Source organism: Polyodon spathula, chromosome 13 (assembly GCF_017654505.1).
Source record: "Polyodon spathula isolate WHYD16114869_AA chromosome 13, ASM1765450v1, whole genome shotgun sequence".
In the NCBI taxonomy this organism is placed as follows: domain Eukaryota; kingdom Metazoa; phylum Chordata; class Actinopteri; order Acipenseriformes; family Polyodontidae; genus Polyodon; species Polyodon spathula.
Genome location: NC_054546.1, coordinates 28,609,838 through 28,620,489, shown reverse-complemented (window position 1 = coordinate 28,620,489; position 10,652 = coordinate 28,609,838). Strand labels below are relative to the sequence as shown.

At 40.4% G+C, this 10,652-nt stretch overlaps 1 protein-coding gene across 1 annotated transcript; it reads right to left on the bottom strand.

Moving 5' to 3' along the window:
* Positions 1 to 7,951: 7,951 nt before the first annotated feature.
* On the bottom strand, positions 7,952 to 9,837 carry LOC121325381 (CD209 antigen-like protein E). The gene is made up of 4 exons (XM_041267829.1): positions 9,649 to 9,837; positions 9,108 to 9,239; positions 8,784 to 8,935; positions 7,952 to 8,581 (listed from the first exon to the last, which is right to left on the bottom strand). Exons 1-4 carry the CDS (start codon positions 9,743 to 9,745, stop codon positions 8,423 to 8,425), a joined length of 540 nt encoding a protein of 179 aa, XP_041123763.1. The 5' UTR covers positions 9,746 to 9,837; the 3' UTR covers positions 7,952 to 8,422.
* Between the last annotated feature and the right edge of the window lie 815 nt (positions 9,838 to 10,652).

The window sequence follows — 10,652 nt, the reverse complement described above, 5'->3', positions numbered from 1 at the left end:
TACAATATGCTAACTTAACATTATTCAGCAGGTTTCCAGTGTCTTATACAGCAATGTAGAAACAAAACTCTGCTTCATGAGAAACAATGCAGACAATGTTAGCTCTCCAATTTGATACTGAAAGCTATGATTGTAGGATATTTTAACCTCTTGATCTTTCCATGATAAAACCACACACTCTTCATTATCCAAACATTCTGTTGTCCAGTACAAAGGAATCGTTGTCAGGTCATGTCATGTCAGATTGCTTCATGTCTACAAACCTTAGTGTATAGATGCCGTTCCTCTTGCATTTGGCTTCATTGCTGTTTTGGTACCTTCTTTCTAGGTGTTGTGTTGCTACAGAAACTCCTAGAATATAAATCTCAAACTGAGACCCGCCTTCTTAGGGGGAGTGATGCATGGATCTGGTGAGTGAGAGAGAATGGGAGAGAGGGTATAGAGCGGGTATCGGGTAGGGAAAGAAGGAGGAGGATGAGGGGGAGAACATAAGTGGAGAGAGGAGGGGCAAGAGGAGATGTGAGTGGGAATGAGAGGAGAAAGGGATGAGGAAGAGAGGAGGGGGAGAAGGGGTATGGATGGGACAAGGTTGGGATAGAGGGAGACGGAGAGATAAACTTGGTAAGAACATTCTTTATCACAATAATCTTGTGGTATATGGAGGCATCTGTGAATCTGTTTGCCTGTATGTTACAGGGATGGGAAAAAGACTTCTGTTTCACAGCAGTATGACCCATTATAGGTTTAAGTGTGAGCTTGATTAGCCACTGTGTAGCGATAACAAGCACAGCTGTGTCTTATTAAACTCATAGTAAAACCAGGAATGGGTCACATTGCTGTGCATGGAAGTCTCATTTCCATCCCTGATGTCACAGAGGGCTTTCAGTGCAGTGCAGTGCTCATGGTGATCCACTTTGTGTGCCTCTGATAGTGTGACAGGTTGAATGTCTCATGCTCATGGTCTGTCTGTATGCTTCTCTGTACATGACAAAGGGCCTGCAGAGACTCGCCTGCTACTGCAAAGGGCTGATCCAGGCTCCCAGCAAGCCCTTCGAAGCCACATTTGAGAAAGGTCTGTCTGTCTGTGTGCACCAGCAGACATTAAATGGACCAACTGGTCCACACAGTTATTACAATAAGAAAAGGTAGTCCTGTGGAACAGGTGTAATGGCTTGGCGTCTCAGCACATTGAATTGAATGGAGAGGCAAAGAGCTGGACATGAACTGCTAACTTCATGGTTAAACATTGAATGCCTTCCAATTCAGCTAAAGAACAATGTAAGTAGTATGCTGAGTCATTATATTACCTTGCCAGAGATCCTTTAGACATGGTTTAAAGAACACTTTGAATGCAGAAGTATGAGCTTTATCCCCAGTGTTCATAATTGTGAGGATCCATTCCTCTCTGGAGTTTTGAATAGGAAATGTGTGTGTGTCTGGCTGTGTACATTGTAAGGATAAATGACCGCGAGGGGGTGTGCAGCTGTAATTCAGTTCGCAGTTTGGACCCCCTTACTACAACAGTGAGCCTCTGTCACGCACATCACTGTGAACGTGGACAGGCTCTTAGAATGAACAGGAGATGACCTGATAGCAGTCGTCCACATCGGTACAAACAACATTTGAAGAGACAGACCAAAATCCCTGCAAAAGAAATTCAGAGAGCTAGGAAGGAAATTAAAAGACAAGACCAAAACTGTGGTATTTTCTGGGATACTTCTGGCAGCTTGCAAAGGACGATATGGACAGCTGGAAATAATTAATTTAAACACATTGCTGAAGATGTGATGCACACAGGAAGGCTTCACCTGTCTTGGTCATTGGACCACATACTACAACAAGGACTACCTATATAGGCGTGTGACCAGAATGACTCTGGTGGTGACGTCAGACCCGGAAGGACGCAGAAGCCAAAACAGGTAATGGCAGTGAATCTGAGACGCTACGGCATCCAGTGTTTTATTAAATAATAAACAAACAAAAAATTTAAACAAAACATACAGCACTGAAAATAAAGGGCACCCTGGCGAAACCAACAGAAGGACAAAACGGACGTGGACGAACCCAACAAACTGTCTCTGGGTGCACACCCTCTAGTAGTCAGTTCTAAAACCACACTCTTCCTCATTCAGAAATTGATTCAGGTTTCATTAGTTTAGTAACCATTGTAAATGATGACCTACGTGGAACCTGCCATAGAGAATCATCCAGGACACACATTATAAGATGTTAAAGAGGGAAGTAATTCAATAAGGTAGGAGATTATCTGACAGTTTATCTGAGCAGCACTTCATGTCACAGAGCAGATAAGCCACAGCAGGTGTGGTCAGAGCTGGTGTGTCTTACCAGTTTTCAGCTAGTCATGCCCGTTGAGTAGCTGGTTAAACTGTGGAGTTCAGATGTGAACTGTTTGTTGTCTGCATGACTGCACTCCACGATTCTATCTGCTGTAAACCCTCTCTGGGATTGTATATACCAGCTTGGTGCTCAGTAAGAGGGCCAGTAAATATTGATTTCTATTCCCAGCTCTGAGCTGCTCACCAGGTTCTCTTGCAAGTTTTTTAAAGAAACAGATTTGTTAAAGCGAGTGTTCCATGCCTCACGCAGTCCGGGAGCTGACAGTGGTATGTGCAGTGTCGCTCACCAGTGCTGACCCTGCAAGAGGTGAGGGGCGGCTGGCTCACCGCCACCTAGTGTATGGGCTGAGCAACTGCACTGTATTACCTAGGCCCTGTATGCTTTTTATGTTTATTTTTAGATGAATAATTATACACAATGTCATTAATTGAATAGTGTTTGATTGTAGAATTTTAATGAAATATAAAAAAATTAATAAACTTAATAAATTCAATGACAAATATTTCGACTAGAAGTATTTCTCAGTGTCTTCAATTAAAGACATCTAGTATAAGCTTTTGCGCATTTAAGTTTATTTTAGTATTTTTAGCAAGTAGATTTTTAGCAAATGTCTCGGTTTTACCTGGTATGTGATTGAGTGTTTTGGCTGGGTTGTACTGCATTGTGAATGGAATTCTAGTGTCATCTAGTGTTGGACTGTGATATTGCACTGCATGTCAATATTGTTCTCATGCCCTGTAACGGTGGATAGTAGTATTCTTTGGAAAAACTAAGTCAAGCTGATGTATGTTTCAGCTGGTACCGTCATTAATTAATTTAATTAGTGTTTGACAGAACTTCTAAGAGTGTATTCTCAATGTGAGCAACCACACTCAACTGAGACTAACCCTAAAGTGTGTTTGAATTATCAGCTTGACTTGGTTTCTTGAAGTTTACCCCAGTAACTCTGAAGGCTCGAACTCCAACATTTGCCTATTTGTAAGTTTTAATTTTTTCCGCACACAGACTGGTCGATGGTTGTATTATGCCAGGCTGGAGAGAAGGCGGGGCTTCCAATAGATCAGTTGCAGAGGCTTGCGGGATTGGCTATCTCACAGGAAGTGAAAGAGAAGCTGAAACTGGTGACCCAGGAAGCACTGAATCACAAGGTGAGTATGTGACAGTCTGGTCAGGGTAGTTCCCATCAGAGGAAAGGACCTCTGGAGTGGAGAGGGTGTGGTTTCAACAGAGGCACGGCTCTGATTGGATACATTTTCTCAGATTTCGTAATCTTTTTAAACTCCTCGGCTTGTCCTTTTAAAGCCCCTAGGTGGACCAGAGATACTGTAAATAGCTGGTATCACAGCAGCTCCTCAGTTGAAACAACACACTTGTCAGTCCCCTGGGCCGTGTCCTACACCTCACATGACAGACACAGGTCCTTTCCTCTGATGGGAACTAGACTCAAACGTGACTCTGTACGAGTCTGTATGTGATTAGTCTTTGCATGTCAGTTTAATGCAATGTTCAGATGTGACTCTATATGAGTCTCGGAACGTCACTGACACACTTTCGTGCTACAATGAGAAGTGACATCAGTTAATCAGGGGTCTGATTTGCTCACATTCCTGTTAGTGGGAGTTCCTAACCCAGCTGAAGCTTCTTTGTTCTGTTGATTTCAGGAGAGAAATGGCTTGGACCGGTACCTCAAGAAACAGGATCAAAACTTTAAACGCAGTCAAAGGACAGATTCTTACCAGATTACACCTGTCAGGTGAACACAAAACCCCTGCAAGGCACTTCGTCACAGAGCAAGAATAGTGGGTCACAATATCTCTCTCTCTCTCTCCTCTCTCTCTCTCTCTCTCTCTCTCTCTCTCTCCCTCTCTCTCTCTCTCTCTCTCTCTGTGTTTCTCTTTAATAAAAAAAACAGTGAATAAAGTATGAAATGATCATTTCTCAATGTGTTTACTTACTCCTACACATCTTTCTTGCGCCTCTCTCTGTGTTGCTATTCTCCTGAGACACAGACAGCAGCATGCAGTAAAGGCTGATTCTGGTTCAATGCTGTAACACTACTGGGGTAAAAACATCCAGTTCTTTGATCCATGTCATCCCCGAACTAAATAAACTGAATACTCCATGAGCATTGGCAGAGTGCTGTGGTTATTCACTAATGAGGAGAGCCGTAAGCGACCCACTCACCCCCTCGTACCTGGAACAACTGCAGTACTCCATGAAGGTTCATTGTGCAGTGTCCTCTTTTTCTAAAAGTGGTTCAGTGCTGCCAGAGAGAGGTGACAGTTTATCTGAGCAGTACTTTGTGCCAAAGACCAGATAAGCCAAAGCAGGTGTGGTCAGAGCTGAGTCTAGAGTCTGAGTCAGAGTCTATTGGAATAAGTCTCTACCAGCTTTGCACATCTGGACACTGCAATTTTTCCAAATTCTTCTTTGCAAAATTGCTCAAGCTCCGTCAAGTTGGATGGGGACCTTTGGTGAACAGTAATTTTCAACTCTCTCCACCTATTCTCAATTGGATTGAGGTCTGGGCTTTGACTGTGCTACTCCAGGACATTGACCTTTTTGTTTTTAAGCCACTCCAGTGTGGCTTTGGCTGTATGTTTTTGTTCATTGTCCTACTGGAAGATGAATCTTCTCCCAAGTCACAGGTACATTTCTGTGTACTTTGATACATCCATTTTGCCCTCTATCTTCACAGGCCCTGACACAGAGAAGCATCCCCATAGCATGATACTGCCACCACCATGCTTCACAGTAGGGATGGTATTCTCATGATCATGTGCGGTGTTAGGCTTGCACCAAACACAGCGCTTAGCGTTGAAGCCAAAAAGCTCTATTTTGGTCTCATCACACCATAGAATCTTTTTCCACTTGGTCTCAGAGTCTCCCACATGTCTTCTTGCAAACTAGCCAAGATTTGATGTGAGTTTTTTTCAGCAGTGGCTTTCTTTTTGCCACTATCCCATAACGGCCAGTTTTGTGAAGCACAGGGCTATTGTCACCGTATGCATAGTGTCTCCCAGCTCAGCCGTGGAGGACTGTAACTCATTTAGGTGGCCTCCCTGACTAGTGTCCTTCTTGCACAGATACTCAGTTTTTGATGACGGACTGTTCTAGACAGATTCTCCGTTGTGCCATATTCTTTCTATTTCTTAATAATGGATTTTACTGTGCTCCGGGGGATATTCAATGGACTGGAAATGTTCTTATATCCTACCCCTGATTGGTGCTTTTGAAGAACCTTATTCTGGATTTGCTTTAAATGTTCCTTCGTCTTCATGATGTAGTTTTGGTTAGGAAATGTACTAACCAACTGTGGGACCTCCCAGAGACAGGTTTATTTAACCTGAAATCATGTGAAACACCTTACTTGCACACAGGTGGACTCCATTCAACTAATTATGTGACTTCTAAAGACAATTGGTTGCACCGGAGCTTATTTAGGTGTGTCATAGCAAAGGGGGTGAATACTTATGCTATCAATTATTTTCTGTTTTATATTTGTAATTCATTTAGAACAATGTGTAGATTTTATTTTTCACTTTGACATTATGGACATTTTTGTGTTGATCAGTGGCAAAAACTAATTAAATACATTTTGATTCCATGTTGTAACACAATAAAATGTGGAAAAGTCCAAAGGGGGTGAATACTTTTTAGAGCCACTGTAAATACAAATAGAATAAAAAATAATAATATCAATTAACTCAAATAATATACAAAGCAATATTTTAATTGAACCGCTGAAGAATATTGTACTAGTAAGATATTTCTCCGAAACGTATTTGAATCTACAGTCTGGCTGAATTTTTATTGCATTCTTCCAGAATTTGGCCTTTTGAATATTGCTTTATCAGTAGCAATGCAAGATTTCTGGCTTATGAACTAAACAGATAGCCAGCCATTCACCTGTAGCTCCCTGAAGCAGCAAGGGGGTATGATAGGAACGCTGTATATACAGTGAGCTCTGTTTCAGCTCAGAGAAGAAAAACACAAATGGAAACAAAGGAAAGAGGAACAAGAGCTCTCCTTATTTGTTTACGTCTTTGTTGTTTTTTTACACCGATAACATTTTACAAGAAATAAAACTGTAATGCATATTTTACCAAAAAGGGCTTGTGAAGTAACAACCTTAAATATGGAGAGACAGAAGGCAGCATATTCAATACAGTGCCTACAGCTCCCATCATGCCTCAGAACCAGCATTACCAGTGAGGGATGATGGCAGCTGTAGTCACAGTGGAGTCAGCCACAGTATTCAAGGTTTATAAAAATGATCATTGTCTCCCTTGTAAAAGTTTCTGGTATACCAGGGTAAACGCACAGCAAAAAATATTAAAGCATATTTGAAGTACAGTACAATCATGGTAAAGCAAAGACAAGCAGGTGAGTCACAGATATGTATTGTAAAGTGTTGTAAAAACAATGGCTAACCAACACAAGCCTGCTAATAGACAGGAAACTGCAAAATAACTGTACATTTACCAGGGTGAACTTTTATAATGGGTAGCTGTGCAGTGCATAGATATAAAATGATAAAACTAATCTGCTGAAGTAGTTGTTTCAGTGGGTTCATTGTAGCTCAGAGCAGAGCCTGCAGATTCAGTTTAGACATGATCAGCTGGACAGCAGGAATACTGGCTGGAACATGTGTGACAATTAGTCATCCCTCTGTCAGCTACTAGGGGGTGACAAGCTCAAAAGAAACACAAACCTTCTATCAGATAGGGCTGGCCCTTCCCTGTGAGGAATCAGGTTGACTCTCCCCATCATTACCATTAAGCCTTTGATTCCCAATCTTGTTGTTTGGGTCCTCATTCAAGATGTGCAGCTTTCTGCACTGATCGTGTCTTTCTGTCTGTCCCACTCTACATGGTGAACATGATAACTGTTCTAACCTCCTAGAGAACTTCCACATTACATTTGGGAAATCCAATTTTTTTTTTTTTTTTTTTTTTTTTTTACAAAATATTAGTGTGAGGTAGTCGCATGGGTGTGTTTTTATTTGTGTGTGCACTTTCATATTGTGAGATTCTAGATGTTTCAGTTTTGTTTCTGAACAACAAACAATGCAATTCTGTTCTCAAAGCCAGACTACATTCAGTACAAATAACCACCAGCTCATTGTTACCTGTGCTTTTTCATAATGTGGGAATCAAACAGTTAATATGGTAATGTTGGGGGGTGACCTGCATGCTTGTCTATCTGAACTGAGTTTCTTCTATTCTTTCTAGTCTCTCTTTGTGCTTCAGTAACCTTAGCTTCCTATTGTCCTGATTATCCTCTTATTAGGCTATCACTGCCTTAGTTTCACAAATCATTTTATATTGTTGTGTGCACAAGGAATCAAACCAGGTCTCATTGGAATTCCTCTTTGGCTGTAGTTGTGCACAATCTTCTCCACTGTAGTTATCAGGCTCTTTACCATTATCAACACCGTTATAAAACTTACTGCCCCAGAATCTGAAAGAGATGAGGAGCAATGACAGTCAGTATAACAGCACTAAATTGGACATGCTCACTGTTTCACTGCAACACTTAATCAGCACTTAGTGAATGTGATTTTTTTTTTTTTATTTTTTTTTAAACATGTGACATTAAAGATACAGACCTAGGCTGTTACTGGTTTCTTAAACAAATATAATTGAATCAAAAATCTTAGAGATTTGTGAATATGACCTAGTTTCACTGCAGCATTCAAGCAATGCTATTTGCTTTTTAAAAGTTCCCCACAGTAAGCCTGCACTGTCATTTTGCAGTTTTCCCACGGTTATGCTATGCATTAACTATACTTACCAAGACTTGCTATGATTTTTAATATGCTTTACCATACCACTCTCATCTTTACAATGCCTACCTATACTTTACCATGCTTTCACTGTGCTGTACTACACTTGCTATGGTACATCTTAGTGCTTTCATGTTAGAGGACACTAAGGAGGGCAGTTTGTTGTATTAAAGGAAGCGTACTTTGTTGTCTCTCCAGTAGCTTTTTTGTAACTTTCTATGGAACATGGTTTATCCTATTAATCCTCAGCAGTGATTTCAGAATGGGTTGAAGCTCTCACTTTGCTTTGACATTGCCAATGAGAGGAGTGCCGTCCAACCAAAGCCAGGTTCCTTCAGTAACAGCATCAGTCAGGCCAATCCAGTGGGATTGCTCTTCTTCCTTGCTTATACTAGCCTCTTTTGTGATGTTCCAGGCCTTATCGGATAGGAATCCCTTAACAGAAAAGAAACATATATCAGTTGAGCTGTGTCTGAGCCTGTAGTCTGCCATCTACTAGCAAGTGCTTGAAAGTGAAAGTTAGGATTACTATTCTGCACATTGATATCATACGTGCTACTTCCAGTGCTAGCTAGCAGTGAAGTCAGCAACAGAAATGTGCATTGAAAATCTAACATTGTAAAGAAGACAGTCGTACCTGCTCTCCATCGCTCTCTATAATCACCAGGTGCCCCCCCAGTGATGTGCAGTTATCACGGCTGGAGTTCCAGTTCATTTTATCAGTGGAGAAGTAATAACACTTGCCATTGAACAGCTCCCAGTTCTGTGGACAGGCTTTACAAACTCGCTCTGCACAGTGACAGAAAGAAGCAGTGATGATTTACAGGTTTGATCTAAATAACCGATTCATTATGGACTGAAGCATCTCGAGCTATAGACTTGAAGAAGAAGGCCATTACTTACAAAGACATGAATGGACCAGCCCACCAATCACACTTCTTGAAAAAAAGGAACCACTCACCCTTGGAAGAGGTGTCTGTGACGGGACAGTACTGGTCCAGTGCTGAGTATTTCTCTGAGATGTTGCTGTAGTTCTTCTCCAGTTCTGAATACCGGGATTGGATTTGTTTTCTCTCCACCGTCAAGTTAGAAACTGCAATGGAGAGCACTTTTGTTCAGAAAGCTGCACACACACGCTTACTGTGACACTGAGCAATAATTGATACAGGACAGTATTTAATTAATGATTAAGTATCTGTTTAATAAACTATAGCCTCACCCTTCTTTGTCAAGTTATTTTTCATACTCTAGACCTTTATGCCAAGTAGATTTTTAGAAAGCAAATCCCACAGCCCTGACTATTGTTTGAAGATTTCAGTATTATAAAGGCTGTTTTATGTTATCACCACCTTATTAGTATTACCATATACTGTATGCACCGGCTGCTTTTCATTGTGTTCACTGGCTACTGTCCGATAATAATCGAGTAGCTCTGAATAAAAAATAGTACAAAATAAAATGTTGACATGTAATGATTGAATAGAATCTGAAACAGCACTCACCGGTGGCAGTAGAAATGAAGCTTTTCTCTGTCACCTTGTTTTTAACCTGGATGTGATTTAGTGAATCAAATGATAGAGATCTTTTGCAAATCTTCATGTTAACAATCCATTCAGTCTGATATGACAAACCCCTTAGATTATGGGACCAGGGTTGCTTTGTTCTTGTTTATAATTTCTAATTTCCTCTTGATTTTGAATTCTAGCTTCTGTAATGACCCCAGAGCTACTTTAGAACTGAATCACACTCCTTGAAATAAGGAACCCCTCCCCCTTGGAAGAGGTGTCTGTGACGGGTCAGTACTGAACCAGTGCTGAGTATTTCTCTGAGATGTTGCTGTATTTCTCAGTTAAAGAGACATTTCCTATTGTCTGTATTCCCTAATAAAAATATCTTCCAGGTTTAATATCCAGTTATACTTGTTCTGTATCATTTCTCTGTTGTTGTATCTGCTTAGATCATTATTTGCCATGCTGTAAGGAAAATGCTTCTGAAAAGACTGATGAATTTTTCAAGTCATTTCTTTTTTACTCCATACCCCAAATCCTAAAATGTTGTAATATGTCATCTTTTGCATTTCTATGGTAGTCAAGTAGATTTTTTATAAAGAAAATCCCACAGACATGATTATTGTTTTCATTATTATAAAGCCTGGTATATGTTATCACTACCTTATTAGTATTGCCATATACTGTATATGCCAGCTGGTTTTCATTGTGTTCAGTGGCTATATAATAATCCAGTAGCTTTGAACAAAAAAATAAATAAATAAATAAATAAATAAAAAAATAAAATACAAAATAAAATGCTGACATGTAATCAATTACTTTAGATCTAACGTTGAAAAAATAGATAGACTAGAATCTGAAACAGCACTCACCGGTGGCAGAGATGTTGGTGTAGTTCCTTTCCAGTTCTGAATACTTCATCTGCATGTGTAAAACTGCAATGCAGTGTGCTTTTGTCAAACAACTGCAAACAAACTCTGCCGTCTCTATACATTTAC